This window comes from Saccoglossus kowalevskii, chromosome 7 (assembly GCF_978046115.1).
Source record: "Saccoglossus kowalevskii chromosome 7, keSacKowa6.1, whole genome shotgun sequence".
Taxonomy (NCBI): Eukaryota; Metazoa; Hemichordata; class Enteropneusta; family Harrimaniidae; genus Saccoglossus; species Saccoglossus kowalevskii.
In genome coordinates, this window is record NC_140647.1 from 37729260 (window position 1) to 37753142 (window position 23883).

The 23883-nt window shown below is 39.8% G+C and overlaps 1 protein-coding gene across 1 annotated transcript in view; it reads right to left on the minus strand.

Annotated features, from left to right (window-relative positions):
* LOC102802799 (mediator of RNA polymerase II transcription subunit 24-like) overlaps positions 1-23883 on the minus strand; it is an 80558-nt gene that overhangs the window by 16458 nt on the left and 40217 nt on the right. Inside the window, exons 7-14 of the mRNA XM_085501539.1 lie at positions 23036-23149; positions 21662-21801; positions 21275-21361; positions 20854-20956; positions 8803-8945; positions 5337-5457; positions 4686-4849; positions 2888-2990 (exon numbers count right to left, since the gene is read on the minus strand). Coding sequence (XP_085357665.1) covers positions 2888-2990; positions 4686-4849; positions 5337-5457; positions 8803-8945; positions 20854-20956; positions 21275-21361; positions 21662-21801; positions 23036-23149 — 975 coding nt within the window. The remainder of the gene's footprint in view (positions 1-2887; positions 2991-4685; positions 4850-5336; positions 5458-8802; positions 8946-20853; positions 20957-21274; positions 21362-21661; positions 21802-23035; positions 23150-23883) is intronic.

A 23883-nucleotide genomic window follows, 5' to 3' on the forward strand; every position in this document is an offset into this window, starting at 1 on the left:
ACTGCACAGGGACCACCAATCGCTGAACACTGCCAGTGGTAAAAGTAAAACTAACCTGCACTGCACAGGGACCACCAATGGCTGAACACTGCCAGTGGTAAAAGTAAAACTAACCTGCACTGCACAGGGACCACCAATGGCTGAACACTGCCAGTGGTGAAAGTAAAACTAACCTGCACTGCACAGGGACCACCAATGGCTGAACACTGCCAGTGGTAAAAGTAAAACTAACCTGCACTGCACAGGGACCACCAATGGCTGAACACTGCCAGTGGTAAAAGTAAAACTAACCTGCACTGTATAGGAACCACCAATGGCTGAACACTGCCAGTGGTAAAAGTAAAACTAACCTGCACTGCACAGGGACCACCAATGGCTGAACACTGCCAGTGGTAAAAGTAAAACTAACCTGCACTGCATAGGAACCACCAATGGCTGAACACTGCCAGTGGTAAAAGTAAAACTAACCTGCACTGCACAGGGACCACCAATGGCTGAACACTGCCAGTGGTAAAAGTAAAACTAACCTGCACTGCACAGGGACCACCAATGGCTGAACACTGCCAGTGGTAAAAGTAAAACTAACCTGCACTGCATAGGAACCACCAATGGCTGAACACTGCCAGTGGTAAAAGTAAAACTAACCTGCACTGCACAGGGACCACCAATGGCTGAACACTGCCAGTGGTAAAAGTAAAACTAACCTGTACTGCACAGGGACCACCAATGGCTGAACACTGCCAGTGGTGAAAGTAAAACTAACCTGCACTGCACAGGGACCACCAATGGCTGAACACTGCCAGTGGTAAAAGTAGAACTAACCTGCACTGTATAGGAACCACCAATGGCTGAACACAGCCAGTGGTAAAAGTAAAACTAACCTGCACTGCACAGGGACCACCAATGGCTGAACACTGCTAGTGGTAAAAGTAAAACTAACATGCACTGCACAGGGACCACCAATGGCTGAACACTGCCAGTGGTAAAAGTAAAACTAACCTGCACTGCACAGGGACCACCAATGGCTGAACACTGCCGGTGGTAAAAGTAAAACTAACCTGCACTGCACAGGGACCACCAATGGCTTAACACTGCCAGTGGTAAAAGTAAAACTAACCTGCACTGCATAGGAACCACCAATGGCTGAACACTGCCAGTGGTAAAAGTAAAACTAACCTGCACTGCACAGGGACCACCAATGGCTGAACACTGCCAGTGGTAAAAGTAGAACTAACCTGCACTGTATAGGAACCACCAATGGCTGAACACTGCCAGTGGTAAAAGTAAAACTAACCTGCACTGCACAGAGACCACCAATGGCTGAACACTGCCAGTGGTAAAAGTAAAACTAACCTGCACTGTATAGGAACCACCAATGGCTGAACACTGCCAGTGGTAAAAGTAAAACTAACCTGCACCGCACAGGGACCACCAATGGCTGAACACTGCCAGTGGTAAAAGTAAAACTAACCTGCACTGTATAGGAACCACCAATGGCTGAACACTGCCAGAGGTGAAAGCAGAACTAACCTGCACTGCACAGGGACCACCAATGGCTGAACACTGCCAGTGGTAAAAGTAAAACTAACCTGCACTGCACAGGGACCACCAATGGCTGAACACTGCCAGTGGTAAAAGTGAAACTAACCTGCACTGCACAGGGACCACCAATGGCTGAACACTGCCAGTGGTAAAAGTAAAACTAACCTGCACTGTATAGGAACCACCAACGGCTGAACACTGCCAGTGGTAACAGTAAAACTAACCTGCACTGCACAGGGACCACCAATGGCTGAACACTGCCAGTGGTAAAAGTAAAACTAACCTGCACTGTATAGGAACCACCAATGGCTGAACACTGCCAGTGGTAAAAGTAAAACTAACCTGCACCGCACAGGGACCACCAATGGCTGAACACTGCCAGTGGTAAAAGTAAAACTAACCTGCACTGCACAGGGACCACCAATGGCTGAACACTGCCAGTGGTAAAAGTAAAACTAACCTGCACTGCATAGGAACCACCAATGGCTGAACACTGCCAGTGGTAAAAGTAAAACTAACATGCACTGCACAGGGACCACCAATGGCTGAACACTGCCAGTGGTGAAAGTAGAACTAACCTGCACTGCACAGGGACCACCAATGGCTGAACACTGCCAGAGGTGAAAGCAGAACTAACCTGCACTGCACAGGGACCACCAATGGCTGAACACTGCCAGTGGTAAAAGTAAAACTAACCTGCACTGCACAGGGACCACCAATGGCTGAACACTGCCAGTGGTAAAAGTAAAACTAACCTGCACTGTATAGGAACCACTAATGGCTGAACACTGCCAGAGGTGAAAGCAGAACTAACCTGCACTGCACAGGGCCCACCAATGGCTGAACACTGCCAGTGGTAAAAGTAAAACTAACATGCACTGCACAGGGACCACCAATGGCTGAACACTGCCAGTGGTAAAAGTAAAACTAACCTGTACTGCACAGGGACCACCAATGGCTGAACACTGCCAGTGGTAAAAGTAAAACTAACCTGCACTGTATAGAAACCACCAATGGCTGAACACTGCCAGTGGTAAAAGTAAAACTAACCTGCACTGCACAGGGACCACCAATGGCTGAACACTGCCAGTGGTAAAAGTAAAACTAACCTGCACTGCATAGGAACCACCAATGGCTGAACACTGCCAGTGGTAAAAGTAAAACTAACCTGCACTGCACAGGGACCACCAATGGCTGAACACTGCCAGTGGTAAAAGTAAAACTAACCTGCACTGCACAGGGATCACCAATGGCTGAACACTGCCAGTGGTAAAAGTAAAACTAACCTGCACTGCACAGGGACCACCAATGGCTGAACACTGCCAGTGGTAAAAGTAAAACTAACCTGCACCGCACAGGGACCACCAATGGCTGAACACTGCCAGGCATTCAGTACTTCTTGCATCACATATGGTACCTGGGTGCACATTTCATGCCATTTTGCCAGGCTGGCCAAAAAAAGACAATGCAAAAAAGAAAAGGCATTATAATATGTTTTGTATGAAGATTGCACAATGTGGTATTTTATGTGGTATTTTAGGGTGTATTTAACAGGGGCATGTTGTACTATACACACTAGTAGGCACATAGACTGGTAAATTACTATACACACTAGTAGGCACCTAGACTGGTAAATTACTATACACACTAGTAGGCACATAGACTGGTAAATTACTATACACACTAGTAGGCACATAGACTGGTAAATTACTATACACACTAGTAGGCACATAGACTGGTAAATTACTATACACACTAGTAGGCACATAGACTGGTAAATTACTATACACACTAGTAGGCGCATTGACTGGTAAATTACTATACACACTAGTAGGCACATAGACTGGTAAATTACTATACACACTAGTAGGCACATAGACTGGTACAATACTATACACACTAGTAGGCACATAGACTAGTAAATTACTATACACACTAGTAGGCACATAGACTGGTAAATTACTATACACACTAGTAGGCACATAGACTGGTAAATTACTATACACACTAGTAGGCGCATTGACTGGTAAATTACTATACACACTAGTAGGCACATATACTGGTAAATTACTATACACACTAGTAGGCACATAGACTGGTAAATTACTATACACACTAGTAGGCACATAGACTAGTAAATTACTATACACACTAGTAGGCACATAGACTAGTAAATTACTATACACACTAGTAGGCACATAGACTGGTAAATTACTATACACACTAGTAGGCACATAGACTGGTAAATTACTATACACACTAGTAGGCACATAGACTGGTAAATTACTATACACACTAGTAGGCGCATTGACTGGTAAATTACTATACACACTAGTAGGCACACAGACTGGTAAATTACTATACACACTAGTAGGTGCATTGACTGGTAAATTACTATACACACTAGTAGGCACATTGACTGGTAAATTACTATACACACTAGTAGATGCATTGACTGGTAAATTACTATACACACTAGTAGGCGCATTGACTGGTAAATTACTATACACACTAGTAGGTGCATTGACTGGTAAATTACTATACACACTAGTAGGCGCATTGACTGGTACAATACTATACACACTAGTAGGTGCATTGACTGGTAAATTACTATACACACTAGTAGGCACATAGACTAGTAAATTACTATACACACTAGTAGGCACATAGACTAGTAAATTACTATACACACTAGTAGGCACATAGACTGGTAAATTACTATACACACTAGTAGGCACATAGACTGGTAAATTACTATACACACTAGTAGGCACATAGACTGGTAAATTACTATACACACTAGTAGGCGCATTGACTGGTAAATTACTATACACACTAGTAGGCACACAGACTGGTAAATTACTATACACACTAGTAGGTGCATTGACTGGTAAATTACTATACACACTAGTAGGCACATTGACTGGTAAATTACTATACACACTAGTAGATGCATTGACTGGTAAATTACTATACACACTAGTAGGCGCATTGACTGGTAAATTACTATACACACTAGTAGGTGCATTGACTGGTAAATTACTATACACACTAGTAGGCGCATTGACTGGTACAATACTATACACACTAGTAGGTGCATTGACTGGTAAATTACTATACACACTAGTAGGCACATAGACTACCTTGTTTTTATATCTGATCCAGAGTTGAGGATATTCAGTAGATGATCCACTTTGCTCTGTTCTGGTTTCAGTGCCATCTCTAATGGTTTGGGACCATTGTCATCAGGTAAACAGTGAGTGGCCCAGTTTTCAAAAAATGAATCTCCACCATTTGCTGTTACCATCTGTAAGTGAATGAGATAAAGAAATTACAAACTTGGATTCTTTCAAAAAATGTGATACTATCTTGGGTCAAACATGTTTGTTTTTAGTACTAGTCAGTATCAGTCTAAAACAGGGAATTAGGATTTTGGTTTCCGTCTGTCCTTCCATGTGACATAATTTCTCAGATACACCTGGACGCACTGAGCTCAAGACATGATGCACACATCATTTAGTATTTCATTCTAATGACCTTTAACTGACTGATTTTGTTAACATGTCAGGAATGCTTGAGACAATTGTATTCAAACTTGGCATGAAACATCACACACAGTGAGATACTGAGTTAGTTTGTTTTGTCATTGCTATATGTTCATGTGTCCTTGAACCATTTCTCACATGTACCTTGATTTTGTTCAAAACTGATACAATGACCAGTGTCACCAACATTAGTTCTATAGTCTTACATATACAGTAAATGTGGTAATTAGTGCAGACATTTAATCTTACCTCCACTCCATACAGCTGTGCAATGTGACACAACATAAGAAAGGATATATCATAAAGTAATGCTCTAGTATAAGATGCCTTGCTACCTTCACCACTGGTCTGCTTAGCTACCTCATTAAACCTGAATAAAAACAGACAATATGTTTATAACATTAGAAGAATATATCATTAAGTAATGCCATAATAAACTTCACTAAGTAAAACAAGAATAAAGTTATTAGTTATGTTAGTAAGCGCACACAGCACACAGGACTGACAGCTTGACATGCACATTGGGTCTGGTCATTTTTCTAAACGTATTACACTGTATGCCGGAACAGGACATGCTCTATTTCATACTATGGAGTGAGCAGTCAGCTGAGAGAATCCAAATCTGTAATGTGAGGTGAACACATTCATCACTATATTGTCCTGGGTTGTTGTGTTAGTAAACAAATATACATGGGGTATAGTGCAAGGATGTACAGGCTACATATGTGTACATCACATAGACAGTTAATACAGGCAGTGAGATCTAACATATTGGTGCAACAATATTTTGTCTTTTTACAAGGCTTTAAAAATGCTGCATATTCAGCTGGAGGTCTTTTTATATTTTAGTTATATTTACTAGGTTGAACATTAAACAAAACATAGTTAAACTCTGGTGACCCTGTACTTTGCTTCATAATATTATTTCATAGTTTTATAACATGAATATACATTACCAGAATTAATTTTGAATTTTAATACAGTCATCAAACTATGAATATAATTTTTTACCATAGATACAGTACAGTTCTCTCGGAAGCTTTGGCTTCACTTCAGCTTCACCTTTGCTTCAGCATCGCATCATTATGGCATTGTTATGGCTTCAGCATCGCATCAATGTCGCGACATTAAAAAGTTAGGCGGTTACCGCTTCGCTTCATTGTGGCCTCATTATGGCGACAATGTGGCATCAGCATCGCTTCATCAAACACACTCATTTCGCCCAACCTCTCGCCCGCTTCTGCTTTTCAATCGCTCGCTTTTGCGACCGCTTGTAGAATTTCCGCTTTATTTTCGACTGTGCAAAAATTCTGACTATTAACAATTTTCTGGTTTTCATAGATCGCGGTTACTAGTTTAGTAACCGTGCATAGATGTTGAACAACCGTCAAAAGTTCAAATACTTTTTGTTTTAACTATCTATAATTATATGCACGCAATCTGACCCTTTGACCTAGATTTGGCTGGGATTGACTATTTTATTTTAAACAATATTCTGATGTGACGCACTGCTACAAAATGTATTTCAACAGAAGTACGACATGGTTGTCCAGGTTTCTTTTCCTGACTGTGTTGAGTTTACGATTTGTATAATTATTGTTATTTCCCCCAAGGAGAACACAAATCGAAGGACCATGAAGCTAAATAGAAGTCCCACGCATGGACTGAGTGAAAGAAAATATTTCTAAGGCTAAAATAAAACCTAATAGCTCTTTGTGTATTTGTCAATTTTGCATATATTTGGTCTGACAGTATGTTCGTAAATATCTGGAAAAATCACGTCTTTCGTTAATAATTTTATTTGTTTGAAATATCAACCGACCGTGTCCCAATAATTTGTTTGGAATATCGATGCCCGTTTCTCCAAATGGTCCCGACGTCCATTATTCAATACAATCAGCATTTATTTATCGTAATTCGTGGGGATCATGTCCCTGAATTTGCGGGCTGTAAAATCAAATAATTAAACAAGTACTATTCATTATATATATTTTTTACCTCGTGAAACTACAACACAGTGTAGAGTTGTTGCGGTGAAACAGTCGCCTTGAAATCGATGGAACTTCAATTATCCATTTCTCACCTTGAAATAAAATTAAAAAAATTCGAAGAGCATCGGGGGATATATTATTAACCAGTCTTACCAATCGCTAGCCTTATTTTATTCAAATCCATAAAATTCACGAGTTTTTCGACATTTGTTGGCAACTTCCGCGCTAAAAATGGTTGAAAATGTGGGTGTGGTTCTCTCGCAAAGTCCCGTTGATAATACGGACAAATATGGTTCTTTGACCTAGGTCGTGCTCCGATCAGGTGACTTTCAGCAAATCAATGATGTTGTAACAAAGCATATTTGACGCTAATTAAAGGGTCATCGTACTGTCAAATCTCCGGCGTCGATTCACTGTGCTGTGACAGGCTTCACAATCACTCACTGAAAAACAGCTGGGATTTGACCTCAGTTCAAAAAAGAAAAACTGGGCTGAGATACAATTCAGTTTTGCAAGTTGGGAAATAAGGTAAACCAGATTGGGGTCGATGATATTCAGTATCAAAGGACTTCTGTGTGTATAATGAGTTTCAAATTGTCACCAAATATTTACGCCTACAACTAAATGAATTTTTCTGAAGCCCAATAAATTATTTCTGCATGTCAAGTGCTATTCGATTTTTTACCAGGCCTGTGGCTCGTTTTTATTCGAAAATATTTTTTTGTGAGAATACTTTTAAAGTACGTATAGATTGAGCTCAGGTTACTGATCGTGACTTAATTTTGAAAATTGGATGTAAAATTTTACCAGACCGACGCCACCACAACCATCCAATCATAGTTGGAAATGTACGCACTTGTTTTGGAACTTTGTATCAAGATGACAGGCGACAACGCCGACGCACCAGGCGGCGTTTGCGTGTTTTGCAAGTATTGGTAGTCCGGGCATGAGATCGGACTCGGCTAAAACTAAACGAAACACAGAAAAATACCACCAAATTGAGGAATCTGAATCTGTTCTCTTACCAGCAAATAAAATGAATGAAAATAAGGTAATTTTATAACAAGAACAGTTTCATTTCCTATAGCAAATTGTGTTGTTTCCGAACGACGATTGCATCGTGTGATTTAAATTTATCACGTTTTTCCTTGCAGTCAATATGACACTCGTCACCTTGCAGATTGCAATGTACTTCATATAGTTTTTGGTACCCAATACTCTCAACATTAAATAATTAAACAAGATATTTTTTTAAATGTCATTTTACTCTTGGTCATATTATTTTATTCCCCTTACCGCTTTGAATTTCAAATCGATTACATATCGAACATCTGTACACATGTTTTTCTCTACTGCCTTTCCATGTGAAAATAATGAGGTCATACTCTTGTCACAATACTTTGAAGCTGATGCCATGTTGATGCCATGAGATTGTGAAGCTGAGGCCACAATGATACCACAAAATAAGAGAGGCGAACACAGCTTGAATTTTCAATGACGAGAAGCTGACGCCACAATGATGCGATGCTGAGGCGACAATGAAGCCATGCGTATGCGACAATGATGCCACAAAAGCCAAAGCTACCACGAGAACTGTACTGTATTTATATAAACAACGACAGACATTTTCCTTTAATATAAATTTCCTTTCCATCTTCAATGATACAGGCAAGGTAGAAATGTGTAAAAACATGTCATGTCCATTGAAGTTAGGAATATCTTACTTGATTAACTTGGCTGCAAATTTCTTGAGTTTACCAGTAGCTGCTGCAGCTGCAAGTATTAGCTCAAAGCTCTTACCAGACATCATGTGACCAAGCACACCAAGTAAAGCTTCTTGACTCTTGGAGTAGTCTGCATCTAATGTCTAACAGAGAAAACAAAATTTGTAATACTAATTGATTCACAGCTGATTTTAATATCTTTTAAAATTTACTATTTCTGATTTAAAGATTTGGATTTAACATCAAGTAATTCAGATTAAAATTGATATTAACAGGATAGTTTTGCAGAAAGTATAACCTAAATGACAAAGGTGGTGAAAATGTTTTATTACAGCAATTCCAGGCACTGATTTGACGCTGAAGTAGTGCTATATGTTGATAACTTACTACAATAGGTTACACACTTGTTTTCACATTTACAGAAGTTGTTACATATAATGCAGACAGCATGTCTGCAATTTGAAAGAAAGAAAGCTTCGCCCATAAAAGAGGCGGTACATTAGTTTTGAATTTCTCCTCCAATAAATGATCAAGACTCTCAACTTAGTTTCATACAATCTGCGTCACATGTTATTTCAGTGAAAGGCCGCATAAAGTGCTGGCTGACCGACTGATCATGACAGAATTATGGATCAAAGAGCATTATTACTACTATGGAAATATCCGTATCACGCCGATGTATATAACTAAAAGCTGCCTGTAACAAATGTCCTATGATGACTTCATCCAGTATATCAATAATGAAATTGAATACATAAGTAGAATAGGTGTTATTTGATTATTAGTTCTCGACGATGAGAACCAAAAGATTGATGTGCCACCAAATAATCCCTTAAAAAAGCTCATCACTAGCAACACATGATCACACGTCCAGAGAGGGTTGTCGCCGTACATACACAAGTAGTTTTTGTCAAATTTCCTGTCTGTAAATGCGCGTTCTCACTGTTTTATAATATTTGACATAGTCTATAATGTTGTCAGGTAATTTTTTAGTCGCGGATTGGTCGCTCTTACGCTTTTCTGGCAGGATACTCTCAGTGGTAACAAAACGTTTGACGATATTATAAGCTGTCACCACCATTTCGATCTCCAATCTCAGCAAATGACAGTCCACGAAAATACAAATCGACAACTCTTGTTCTCACTACAATTGGTTTTTTGACCCCTTGGCTTCTCCATCGCGGTGCTTAAACAACTTAGGCAAATGCTGATTAGCAAACACGAAATCAACACAATGACCGACCAAAAGTGAATGAAGGACAGACGCGCCTAGGTGTACCTGTTTTTGTAGCAAAAATAGAAAACATTGTGGGAAATATCTGTCAATCATTCCTCTGATTTGCCGCCGATGTTTATATTTTTAATTACAACTTATGTAAATTTGAAAACAAAGTGGATAACCTATTGTAGTAAGTTATCAACATCTAGCACAACTTCAGCGTCAAGTCAGTGCCTGGAATTGCTGTAAAAGTGCATATTTCAACAATTGAATATTGAAAACTGACAATATTCATGAATTTCTGTTTTAATACATTTGGGCTGTTTTGCTAATTATTAAACAAGCAGCCTTTCGGCTGAGATAGCTCCGCTGTTAGCAATGCACATTTTAATTAAAGAACAAAAGATATCATTAGAAAATGAACAATATGTATAGTATCAAAACAATCAGCGGTTTTCAACAAGAAATTGAAAATATCACTTTTTACCAAAAATGACAAAAATATTCACCAAAATTAGAGAATTAAAGATATAATTACAAAATGAACAAATCTGAGAGAGGTCTACATGTTGTACCTATATATGTAATATCAAAGCAATTGGACTTGCGGTTTTCAACAAGAAGTCGAAAATACCACTTTTTACCAAAAATATTCACCAAAATTAGAAAATTAAAGATGTCATTACAAAATGAACAAATCTGAGAGGTCCACATGTAGTACCTATATATGTAATATCAAAGCAATTGGACTTGCGGTATTCAACAAGTCGAAAATATCACTATTTACCAAAAATGACAAAAATATTCACCAAAATTAGAGAATTGAAGATATCATCATGAAATGAACAAATCTAAGAGAGGTCTACCCAAGGTACATATACGTCAAGTATCAAAGCATTCAGGCTTGTAGTTTTCAAGAATAAGTCGAAAAAGTAAAACACTGACACGGACGACAGAGGACGGACGGCGACGGACAATCACTCATATGATAAGCTCCGCTTGACAAAGTCAACAGCGGAGCTAAATATGCCTGACACTTTTTCATAGTGTCACATGACTTATGCAATTGGTCAGAATGCAGTTTGAAAATGAACTGTTATTATGCTATTGGTCAGAAGGCAGTTTTGAAATGATATGTTGTTATGCTATTGGTCAGAATGCACTTTGCAGATGAGCTGTTGTTATGCTATTATTCAGAAAGAGTTTGGAGAATGTTTTTTGTTAAGCTCTGCAAGGGTAGTTTGCAGATGAGGGTTTGTTAAGCTCAGCAAGGGTAGTGTGCAGATGAGGGTTTGTTAAGCTCTTCAAGGGTAGTTTACAGATGAGGGTTTGTTAAGCTATTCAAGGGCAGTTTGCAGATGAGGGTTTGTTAAGCTCTTCAAGGGTAGTTTGCAGATGAGGGTTTGTTAAGCTCTTCAAGGGTAGTTTGCAGATGAGGGTTTGTTAAGCTCTTCAAGGGTAGTTTGCAGATGAGGGTTTGTTAAGCTCTTCAAGGGTAGTTTACAGATGAGGGTTTGTTAAGCTCTTCAAGGATAGTTTGCAGATGAGGGTTTGTTAAGCTCTTCAAGGATAGTTTGCAGATGAGGGTTTGTTAAGCTCTTTAAGGGTAGTTTGCAGATGAGGGTTTTTTTAACCTCTTCAAGGGTTTGCAGATGAGATTTTGTTAAGCTCTTCAAGGGTAGTTTGCAGATGAGCATTTGTTAAGGTCTTCAAGGGCAGTTTGCAAATGAGCATTTGTTAAGCTCTTCAAGGGTAGTTTGCAGATGAGTGTTTGTTAAGCTCTTCAAGGGTAGTTTGCAGATGAGGGTTTGTTAAGCTCTTCAAGGGTAGTTTGCAGATGAGCATTTGTTAAGCTCTTCAAGGGTAGTTTGCAGATGAGTGTTTGTTAAGCTCTTCAAGGGTAGTTTGCAGATGAGGGTTTGTTAAGGTCTTCAAGGGCAGTTTGCAAATGAGGGTTTGTTAAGGTCTTCAATGATAGTTTGCAGATGAGCATTTGTTAAGCTCTTGAAGGGTAGTTTGCAGATTAGGGTTTGTTAAGCTCTTCAAGGGTAGTTTGCAGATGAGGGTTTGTTAAGCTCTTCAAGGGCAGTTTGCAGATGAGGGTTTGTTAAGCTCTTCAAGGGTAGTTTGCAGATGAGGGTTTGTTAAGCTCTTCAAGGGCAGTTTGCAGATGAGGGTTTGTTAAGCTCTTCAAGGGTAGTTTGCAGATGAGGGTTTGTTAAGCTCTTCAAGGGTAGTTTGCAGATGAGGGTTTGTTAAGCTCTTCAAGGGTAGTTTGCAGATGAGAAGTTGTTAAGCTCTTCAAGGGTAGTTCGCATATGAGGGTTTGTTAAGCTCTTCAAGGATAGTTTGCAGATGAGGGTTTGTTAAGCTCTTCAAGGGTAGTTCGCATATGAGGCTTTGTTAAGCTCTTCAAGGGTAGTTTGCAGGTGGGGGTTTGTTAAGCTCTTCAAGGGTAGTTTACAGATGAGGGTTTGATAAGCTCTTCAAGGATAGTTTGCAGATGGGGGTTTGTTAAGCTCTTCAAGGGTAGTTTGCAGATGAGGGTTTGTTAAACTCTTCAAGGGTAGTTTGCAGATGAGGGTTTGTTAAGCTCTTCAAGGGCAGTTTGCAGGTAGGGGTTTGTAAAGCTCTTCAAGGGTAGTTTGCAGGTGGGGGTTTGTTAAGCTCTTCAAGGGTAGTTTGCAGATGAGGGTTTGTTAAGCTCTTCAAGGGTAGTTTGCAGATGAGGGTTTGTTAAGCTCTTCAAGGGCAGTTTGCAGATGAGGGTTTGTTAAGCTATTCAGGTGTAGTTTTCAGATGCGGGTTTGTTAAGCTCTTCAAGGATAGTTTGCAGATGAGGGTTTGATAAGCTCTTCAAGGATAGTTTGCAGATGAGGGTTTGTTAAGCTCTTCAAGGGTAGTTTGCAGATGAGCATTTGTTAAGCTCTTCAAGGGTAGTTTGCAGAAGAGCATTTGTTAAGCTCTTCAAGGGTAGTTTGCAGATGAGGGTTTGTTAAGCTCTTCAAGGGTAGTTTGCAGATGAGGGTTTGTTAAGCTCTTCAAGGGTAGTTTGCAGATGAGGTTTTTTTTTAAGCTCTTCAAGGGTAGTTTGCAGATGAGTGTTTGTTAAGCTCTTCAAGGGTAGTTTGCAGATGAGGGTTTGTTAAGGTCTTCAAGGGCAGTTTGCAAATGAGGGTTTGTTAAGGTCTTCAATGATAGTTTGCAGATGAGCATTTGTTAAGCTCTTCAAGGGTAGTTTGCAGATTAGGGTTTGTTAAGCTCTTCAAGGGTAGTTTGCAGATGAGGGTTTGTTAAGCTCTTCAAGGGCAGTTTGCAGATGAGGGTTTGTTAAGCTCTTCAAGGGTAGTTTGCAGATGAGGGTTTGTTAAGCTCTTCAAGAGTAGTTTGCAGATGAGGGTTTGTTAAGCTCTTCAAGGGTAGTTTGCAGATGAGGGTTTGTTAAGCTCTTCAAGGGTAGTTTGCAGATGAGAAGTTGCTAAGCTCTTCAAGGGTAGTTTGCAGAAGAGCATTTGTTAAGCTCTTCAAGGGTAGTTTGCAGATGAGGGTTTGTTAAGCTCTTCAAGGGTAGTTTGCAGAAGAGCATTTGTTAAGCTCTTCAAGGGTAGTTTGCAGATGAGGGTTTGTTAAGCTCTTCAAGGGTAGTTTGCAGATGAGGGTTTGTTAAGCTCTTCAAGGGTAGTTTGCAGATGAGGTTTTTTTTTAAGCTCTTCAAGGGTAGTTTGCAGATGAGTGTTTGTTAAGCTCTTCAAGGGTAGTTTGCAGATGAGGGTTTGTTAAGGTCTTCAAGGGCAGTTTGCAAATGAGGGTTTGTTAAGGTCTTCAATGATAGTTTGCAGATGAGCATTTGTTAAGCTCTTCAAGGGTAGTTTGCAGATTAGGGTTTGTTAAGCTCTTCAAGGGTAGTTTGCAGATGAGGGTTTGTTAAGCTCTTCAAGGGCAGTTTGCAGATGAGGGTTTGTTAAGCTCTTCAAGGGTAGTTTGCAGATGAGGGTTTGTTAAGCTCTTCAAGAGTAGTTTGCAGATGAGGGTTTGTTAAGCTCTTCAAGGGTAGTTTGCAGATGAGGGTTTGTTAAGCTCTTCAAGGGTAGTTTGCAGATGAGAAGTTGCTAAGCTCTTCAAGGGTAGTTCGCATATGAGGGTTTGTTAAGCTCTTCAAGGATAGTTTGCAGATGAGGGTTTGTTAAGCTCTTCAAGGGTAGTTCGCATATGAGGCTTTGTTAAGCTCTTCAAGGGTAGTTTGCAGATGAGCATTTGTTAAGCTCTTCAAGGGTAGTTCGCATATGCGGGTTTGTTAAGCTCTTCAGGGGTAGTTTGCAGATAAGGGCTTGTTAAGCTCTTCAAGGGTAGTTTGCAGATGAGGGTTTATTAAGCTCTTCAAGGGCAGTTTGCAGATGAGGTTTTGTTAAGCTCTTCAAGGGTAGTTTGCAGATGAGGGTTTGTTAAACTCTTCAAGGGTAGTTTGCAGATGAGGGTTTGTTAAGCTCTTCAAGGGTAGTTTGCAGGTGGGGTTTTGTTAAGCTCTTCAAGGGTAGTTTGCAGGTGGGGGTTTGTTAAGCTCTTCAAGGATAGTTTGCAGATGAGGGTTTGTTAAGCTCTTCAAGGGCAGTTTGTAGATGAGGGTTTGTTGAGATCTTCAAGGGTAGTTTGCAAATGAGAGTTTGTTAAGCTCTTCAAGGGTAGTTTGTAGATGAGGGTTTGTTAAGCTCTTTAAGGGTAGTTTGCAGATGGGGGTTTGTTAAGTTCTTCAAGGGTAGTTTGCAGATGAGGGTTTGTTAAGCTCTTCAAGGGTAGTTTGCAGATGAGGGTTTGTTAAGCTCTTCAAGGGTAGTTTTCAGATGCGGGTTTGTTAAGCTCTTCAAGGGTAGTTTACAGATGAGGGTTTGATAAGCTCTTCAAAGATAATTTGCAGATGGGGGTTTGTTAAGCTCTTCAAGGGTAGTTTGCAGATAAGGGCTTGTTAAGCTCTTCAAGGGTAGTTTGCAGATGAGGGTTTGTTAAGCTCTTCAAGGGTAGTTTGCAGATGAGGGTTTGTTAAGCTCTTCAAGGGCAGTTTGCAGATGAGGGTTTGTTAAGCTATTCAGGTGTAGTTTTCAGATGCGGGTTTGTTAAGCTCTTCAAGGATAGTTTGCAGATGAGGGTATGATAAGCTATTCAAGGATAGTTTGCAGATGAGGGTTTGTTAAGCTCTTCAAGGGTAGTTTGCAGATGAGCATTTGTTAAGCTCTTCAAGGGTAGTTTGCAGATGAGCATTTGTTAAGCTCTTCAAGGGTAGTTTGCAGATGAGGGTTTGTTAAGCTCTTCAAGGGTAGTTTGCAGATGAGGGTTTGTTAAGCTCTTCAAGGGTAGTTTGCAGATGAGGGTTTGTTAAGCTCTTCAAGGGTAGTTTGCAGATGAGGGTTTGTTAAGCTCTTCAAGGGCAGTTTGCAGATGAGGGTTTGTTAAGCTATTCAAGGGTAGTTTTCAGATGCGGGTTTGTTAAGCTCTTCAAGGGTAGTTTACAGATGAGGGTTTGATAAGCTCTTCAAGGGTAGTTCGCATATGAGGGTTTGTTAAGCTCTTCAGATGAGGGTTTGTTAAGCTCTTCAAGGGTAGTTTGCAGATGAGGGTTTGTTAAGCTCTTCAAGGGTAGTTTGCAGATGAGCATTTGTTAAGCTCTTCAAGGGTAGTTTGCAGATGAGGGTTTGTTAAGCTGTTCAAGGGTAGTTTGCAGATGAGGGTTTGTTAAGCTCTTCATAGGTAGTTTGCAGATGAGTGTTTGTTAAGCTCTGCAAGGGTAGTTTGCCGATGAGGGTTTGTTAAGCTCTTCAAGGGTAGTTTGCAGATGAGGGTTTGTTAAGCTCTTCAAGGGTAGTTTGCAGATTAGGGTTTGTTAAGCTCTTCAAGGGTAGTTTGCAGATTAGGGTTTGTTAAGCTCTTCAAGGGTAGTTTGCAGATTAGGGTTTGTTAAACTCTTCTAGGGTAGTTTGCAGACGAGGGTTTGTTAAGCTCTTCAAGGGTAGTTTGCAGATTAGGGTTTGTAAAGCTCTTCAAGGGAAGTTTGCAGATTAGGGTTTGTTAAACTCTTCTAGGGTAGTTTGCAGATTAGGGTTTGTTAAGCTCTTCAAGGGTAGTTTGCAGATTAGGGTTTGTTAAGCTCTTCAAGGGTAGTTTGCAGATTAGGGTTTGTTAAGCTCTTCTAGGGTAGTTTGCAGATTAGGGTTTGTTAAGCTCTTCAAGGGTAGTTTGCAGATTAGGGTTTGTTAAGCTCTTCAAGGATAGTTTGCAGATGAGGGTTTGTTAAGCTCTTCAAGGGTAGTTTGCAGATGAGGGTTTGTTAAGCTCTTCAAGGGTAGTTTGCAGATGAGGGTTTGTTAAGCTCTTCAAGGGCAGTTTGCAGATGAGGGTTTGTTAAGCTATTCAGGTGTAGTTTTCAGATGCGGGTTTGTTAAGCTCTTCAAGGATAGTTTGCAGATGAGGGTTTGATAAGCTCTTCAAGGATAGTTTGCAGATGAGGGTTTGTTAAGCTCTTCAAGGGTAGTTTGCAGATGAGCATTTGTTAAGCTCTTCAAGGGTAATTTGCAGATGAGCATTTGTTAAGCTCTTCAAGGGTAGTTTGCAGATGAGGGTTTGTTAAGCTCTTCAAGGGTAGTTTGCAGATGAGGGTTTGTTAAGCTCTTCAAGGGTAGTTTGCAGATGAGGGTTTGTTAAGCTCTTCAAGGGTAGTTTGCAGATGAGGGTTTGTTAAGCTCTTCAAGGGCAGTTTGCAGATGAGGGTTTGTTAAGCTATTCAAGGGTAGTTTTCAGATGCGGGTTTGTTAAGCTCTTCAAGGGTAGTTTACAGATGAGGGTTTGATAAGCTCTTCAAGGGTAGTTCGCATATGAGGGTTTGTTAAGCTCTTCAGATGAGGGTTTGTTAAGCTCTTCAAGGGTAGTTTGCAGATGAGGGTTTGTTAAGCTCTTCAAGGGTAGTTTGCAGATGAGCATTTGTTAAGCTCTTCAAGGGTAGTTTGCAGATGAGGGTTTGTTAAGCTGTTCAAGGGTAGTTTGCAGATGAGGGTTTGTTAAGCTCTTCATAGGTAGTTTGCAGATGAGTGTTTGTTAAGCTCTGCAAGGGTAGTTTGCCGATGAGGGTTTGTTAAGCTCTTCAAGGGTAGTTTGCAGATGAGGGTTTGTTAAGCTCTTCAAGGGTAGTTTGCAGATTAGGGTTTGTTAAGCTCTTCAAGGGTAGTTTGCAGATTAGGGTTTGTTAAGCGCTTCAAGGGTAGTTTGCAGATTAGGGTTTGTTAAACTCTTCTAGGGTAGTTTGCAGACGAGGGTTTGTTAAGCTCTTCAAGGGTAGTTTGCAGATTAGGGTTTGTAAAGCTCTTCAAGGGTAGTTTGCAGATTAGGGTTTGTAAAGCTCTTCAAGGGAAGTTTGCAGATTAGGGTTTGTTAAACTCTTCTAGGGTAGTTTGCAGATTAGGGTTTGTTAAGCTCTTCAAGGGTAGTTTGCAGATTAGGGTTTGTTAAGCTCTTCAAGAGTAGTTTGCAGATTAGGGTTCGTTAAGCTCTTCAAGGGTAGTTTGCAGATTAGGGTTTGTTAAGCTCTTCTAGGGTAGTTTGCAGATTAGGGTTTGTTAAGCTCTTCAAGGGTAGTTTGCAGATTAGGGTTTGTTAAGCTCTTCAAGGGTAGTTTGCAGATTAGGGTTTGTTAAGCTCTTCTAGGGTAGTTTGCAGATGAGGGTTTGTTAAGCTCTTCAAGGGTAGTTTGTAGATGAGCATTTGTTAAGCTCTTCCAGGGTAGTTTGCAGATGAGGGTTTGTTAAGCTCTTCAAGGGTAGTTTGCAGATGAGGGTTTGTTAAGCTCTTCAAGGGTAGTTTGCAGATGAGGGTTTGTTAAGCTATTCAAGGGCAGTTTGCAGATGAGGGTTTGTTAAGCTATTCAAGTGTAGTTTTCAGATGCGGGTTTGTTAAGCTCTTCAAGGGTAGTTTACAGATGAGGGTTTGTTAAGCTCTTCAAGGATAGTTTGCAGATGAGGGTTTGATAAGCTCTTCAAGGATAGTTTGCAGATGAGGGTTTGTTAAGCTCTTCTAGGGTAGTTTGCATATGAGCATTTGTTAAGCTCTTCAAGGGTAGTTTGCAGATGAGCATTTGTTAAGCTCTTCAAGGGTAGTTTGCAGATAAGGGTTTGTTAAGCTCTGCAAGGGTAGTTTGCAGATGAGGGTTTGTTAAGCTCTTCAAGGGTAGTTTGCAGATGAGGGTTTGTTAAGCTCTTCAAGGGTAGTTTGCAGATGAGGCTTTGTTAAGCTTTTCAAGGGTAGTTTGCAGATGAGCATTTGTTAAGCTCTTCAAGGGTAGTTCGCATATGCGGGTTTGTTAAGCTCTTCAAGGGTAGTATGCAGATGAGGGTTTGTTAAGCTCTTCAAGGGCAGTTTGCAGGTGGGGGTTTGTTAAACTCTTTAAAGGTAGTTTGCAGGTGGGGGTTTGTTAAGCACTTCAAAGGTAGTTTGCAGATGAGGGTTTGTTAAGCTCTTCAAGGGTAGTTTGCAGATGAGCATTTGTTAAGCTCTTCAAGGGTAGTTTGCAGATGAGCGTTTGTTAAGCTCTTCAAGGGTAGTTTGCAGATGAGGGTTTGTTAAGCTCTTCAAGGATAGTTTGCAGATGAGGGTTTGTTAAGCTCTTCAAGGGTAGTTTGCAGATGAGGGTTTGTTAAGCACTTCAAGGGTAGTTTGCAGATGAGCATTTGTTAAGCTCTTCAAGGATAGTTTGCAGATGAGGGTTTGTTAAGCTCTTCAAGGGTAGTTCGCATATGAGGGTTTGTTAAGCTCTTCAAGGGTAGTTTGCAGATGAGGGTTTGTTAAGATCTTCAAGGCTAGTTTGCAGATGAGGGTTTGTTTAACTCTTCAAGGGCAGTTTGCAGATGAGGGTTTGTTAAGCTCTTCAAGGGTGGTTTGCAGATGAGGGTTTGTTAAGCTCTTCAAGGGTAGTTTGCAGATGAGGGTTTGTTAAGCTCTTCAAGGGTAGTTTGCAGATGAGGGTTTGTTAAGCTCTTCAAGGCTAGTTTGCAGATGAGGGTTTGTTAAGCTCTCCAAGGGTAGTTTGCAGGTGAGGATTTGTTAAGCTCAGCAAGGGTAGTTTGCAGATGAGGGTTTGTTAAGCTCTTCAAGGGCAGTTTGCAGATGAGGGTTTGTTAAGCTATTCAAGGATAGTTTGCAGATGAGGGTTGTTAAGCTCTTCAAGGGCAGTTTGCAGATGAGGGTTTGTTAAGCTCTTCAAGGATAGTTTGCAGATGAGGGTTGTTAAGCTCTTCAAGGATAATTTGCAGATGATGCTTTGTTAAGCTCTTCAAGGGTAGTTTACAGATGAGGGTTTGTTAAGCTCTTCAAGGGTAGTTTGCAGATGAGGGTTTGTTAAGCTCTTCAAGGATAGTTTGCATATTAGGGTTTGTTAAACTCTTCAAGGGTAGTTTGCAGATGAGGGTTTGTTAAGCTCTTCAAGGGTAGTTTGCAGGTGAAGATTTGTTAAGTCAGCAAGGGTAGTTTGCAGATGAGGGTTTGTTAAGCTCTTCAAGGATAGTTTGCAGATGAGGGTTGTTAAGCTCTTCAAGGATAGTTTGCAGATGGGCGTTTGTTGTGCTCTTCAAGGGTAGTTTGCAGATGAGGGTTTGTTAAGCTCTTCAAGAATAGTTTGCAGATGAGAGTTTGTTAAGCTCTTCAAGGATAGTTTGCAGATGAAGGTTTGTTAAGCTCTTCAAGGATAGTTTGCAGATGAGGGTTTGTTAAAGTCCTCAAGGATAGTTTGCAGATGAGGGTTTGTTAAGCTCTTCAAGGGTAGTTTGCAGATGGTGGTTTGTTAAGCTCTTCAAGGGTAGTTTGCAGATGAGGGTTTGTTAAGCTCAGCAAGGGTAGTTTGCAGATGAGGGTTTGTTAAGCTCTTCAAGGGCAGTTTGTAGATGAGGGTTTGTTAAGGTCCTCAAGGATAGTTTGCAGATGAGAGTTTGTTAAGCTCTTCAAGGGCAGTTTGTAGATGAGGGTTTGTTAAACTCTTCAAGGGTAGTTTGCAAATGAGGGTTTGTTAAGCTCAGCAAGGGTAGTTTGCAGATGAGGGTTTGTTAAGCTCTTCAAGGGCAGTTTGTAGATGAGGGTTTGTTAAGCTCTTCAAGGGCAGTTTGTAGATGAGGGTTTGTTGAGATCTTCAAGGGTAGTTTGCAAATGAGGGTTTGTTAAGCTCTTCAAGGGTAGTTTGTAGATGAGGGTTTGTTAAGCTCTTTAAGGGTAGTTTGCAGATGGGGGTTTGTTAAGTTCTTCAAGGGTAGTTTGCAGATGAGGGTTTGTTAAGCTCTTCAAGGGTAGTTTGCAGATGAGGGTTTGTTAAGCTCTTCAAGGGTAGTTTGCATATGAGGGTTTGTTAAGCTCTTCAAGGGTAGTTTGCAGATGAGGGTTTGTTAAGGTCCTCAAGGATAGTTTGCAGATGAGGGTTTGTTAAGCTCTTCAAGGGTAGTTTGCAGATTAGGGTTTGTTAAGCTCTTCAAGGGTAGTTTGCAGATGAGGGTTTGTTAAGCTCTTCAAGGGTAGTTTGCATATGAGGGTTTGTTAAGCTCTTCAAGGGTAGTTTGCAGATGAGGGTTTGTTAAGGTCCTCAAGGATAGTTTGCAGATGGGGGTTTGTTAAGCTCTTCAAGGGTAGTTTGCAGATGAGGGTTTGATAAGCTCTTCAAGGATAGTTTGCAGATGAGGGTTTGTTAAGCTCTTCAAGGGTAGTTTGCTGATGAGGGTTTGTTGAGCTCTTCAAGGGTAGTTTGCAGATGAACTGTTACTGGTTAGAATTCCATGGGTACAGGAACATGACATAATAGATTATTAAAAACATACCTTGAGTATATTTTTCACTGTTGGATCAGCTCTTAGTATAAGGCTAGCATTAGGTTGGGTTGGAGGAGTGTCTGTAGACTTAGTCTTCTGTGTTTCCTGAGTTCTGAAATACAAGTTGAATAAATTATCAACCAACTGCAAGCAAAGATTCTATAGATACAGAGAAACCGCAAGAGTGCATGAAAATTACCGTATTACCAATAAAAGCAATGTATTCATAAACATATATCACAGTGAACACATCATACCAGGACACAAGAATGTATTCATAAACATATATCACAGTGAACACAACATACCAGTACACAAGAAGGTATTCATAAACATATACACATGTATCACAGTGAACACAACATAACAGGACACAAGAAGGTATTCATAAACATTTTATCAAAGTGATATTTAAGTATAAGACTTGTACCTTTTTGCATGGATCTTTCTGACCTGTACGTCACTCATCAAGCCATGTTTCACCAACTCTTGGAGAAGATATTGTAAGCTGTCACAGCTACAAATTAAAAAAAAGTTAAAAACAATTCTTAGATATAGCAAGACCTCACTGCCGATAGCTAATATACACAGAACATTTTTTATTTTCACTGCGAACAATTTTGAGAATTTTATGGCATTCATGAAGACAACATGTTTCAAAAGTCACCAACACTCCGTGTTGTAGAACCCAGAGACATTGTAAATGCTACAGAATTGTCAATTGTTATTTTCACTAAATTTATCTCTGAGGCAGTTTACAGTATATTATAAAGAAGCTAATTCATTATAATAAACTTCAGAAGAGTATGATACATACTGTGACTTGGTATCGGCAGCATCCAGCAAAGGAACAAACCTCAGCAACTGCTCAAAAGATTGGTTTAATATTTCACTATTATCCTGCTTACTACCATCAGATGGTGGCAATGATTGTAACCTCATTAATATTTGGGGTAGCTGTGAAATGAGACAGAATAATCATCTTGTATTAGAAAAGATGGTTTACACCATTAATGTGACACATTATAGTTTATGTTAGTTTGTAGGTATGTTATTACCACATAACTGAACTGAGTGTGGGCATGGACATCTATTCAAAATGAACAAACATTCTACAATGTATGTGTAGTTTATGTTAGTATGGAGGTATGTAATCAACACATAACTGAACTGAGTCAGGTCATGGGCATCCATTCAAAATGAACAAACATTCTACAATGTATATGTAGTTTATGTTAGTATGGAGGTATGTAATCAACACATAACTGAACTGGGTCAGGTCATGGACATCCATTCCAAATGAACAAACATTCTACAATGTATGTGTAGTTTATGTTAGTATGGAGGTATGTAATCAACACATAACTGAACTGGGTCAGGTCATGGACATCCATTCCAAATGAACAAACATTCTACAATGTATGTGTAGTTTATGTTAGTATGGAGGTATGTAATCAACACATAACCTGAGTCAGGTCATGGACATCCATTCCAAATGAACAAACATTCTACAATGTATGTGTAGTTTATGTTAGTATGGAGGTATGTAATCAACACATAACTGAACTGGGTCAGGTCATGGACATCCATTCCAAATGAACAAACATTCTACAATGTATGTGTAGTTTATGTTAGTATGGAGGTATGTAATCAACACATAACTGAACTGAGTCAGGTCATGGACATCCATTCCAAATGAACTAACATTCTACAATGTACGTGTAGTTTATGTTAGTATGGAGGTATGTAATCAACACATAACTGAACTGAGTCAGGTCATGGACATCCATTCCAAATGAACTAACATTCTACAATGTATGTGTAGTTTATGTTAGTATGGAGGTATGTAATCAACACATAACTGAACTGAGTCACGTCATGGACATCCATTCCAAATGAACAAACATTCTACAATGTATGTGTAGTTTATGTTAGTATGGAGGTATGTAATCAACACATAACTGAACTGGGTCAGGTCATGGACATCCATTCCAAATGAACAAACATTCTACAATGTATGTGTAGTTTATGTTAGTATGGAGGTATGTAATCAACACATAACTCAACTGAGTCAGGTCATGGACATCCATTCCAAATGAACTAACATTCTACAATGTATGTGTAGTTTATGTTAGTGCGTTGGTATGTCCATTTCAACAAAAAATTGAATTCAAAGATTGTTAACACTAACCTTGAGATAAGTAAATGAGGCCCATTTCAATTCATCAGAGCTACCAGCAGCATCCACCACACCAATCAGACTGGCCCTCATCAACTCTAAATACACAGTAGCTCTGTGTAATTTCTAGCATAACAAATCACAAAAATAGCAGTTTAAGTTTTAAACAAGTGACATGACATTTGAAATAGTTCAGCTGTTTCAGTAGAGCTGTGAGTGTTACCTAATGTCACAGAAATAACTAATCTAATAAATAGAGGTCTATCCAAGATACATACGATGTAGTCATATATCAAAGTAAATGGAGTAGCAGATTTAAAGAATAACATTTTGACCAAAAGTGACAAAAATATTTGCTAAAAATAAAGAATTGAAGATAACATCACAAAATAAACAAGTCTGACAGAAGTTCATTCAGAGTACCTACATACAAAGTATCAAAGATATTGATCTGGTAGTTTTCAGGAAGAAGTCGAACAATGCTATTGTTGACAATGATGGACAATCTTCAATGACAGTGAAAACCAAACTAAACAGCAAGTAGAAGAGATTATTCATTGCCAATTGACAGAGGGAAGGTACCCATAGCAATTGAAAATGTGTGATTTTTCTATTTTAATTTATGCAGCAGACTGAATGCACACACATACAATACACATATTGGCTAAAGGACAGTCTGAGGGTGGTGAATTTGGTGACTTTACTGACTAAAGGACAGTCTGAAGGTGGTGAATTTGGTGGCTTTACTGGCTAAAGGACAGTCTGAAGGTGGTGAATTTGGTGGCTTTACTGGCTAAAGAACAGTCTGAGGGTGGTGAATTTGGTGGCTTTACTGGCTAAAGGACAGTCTGAAGGTGGTG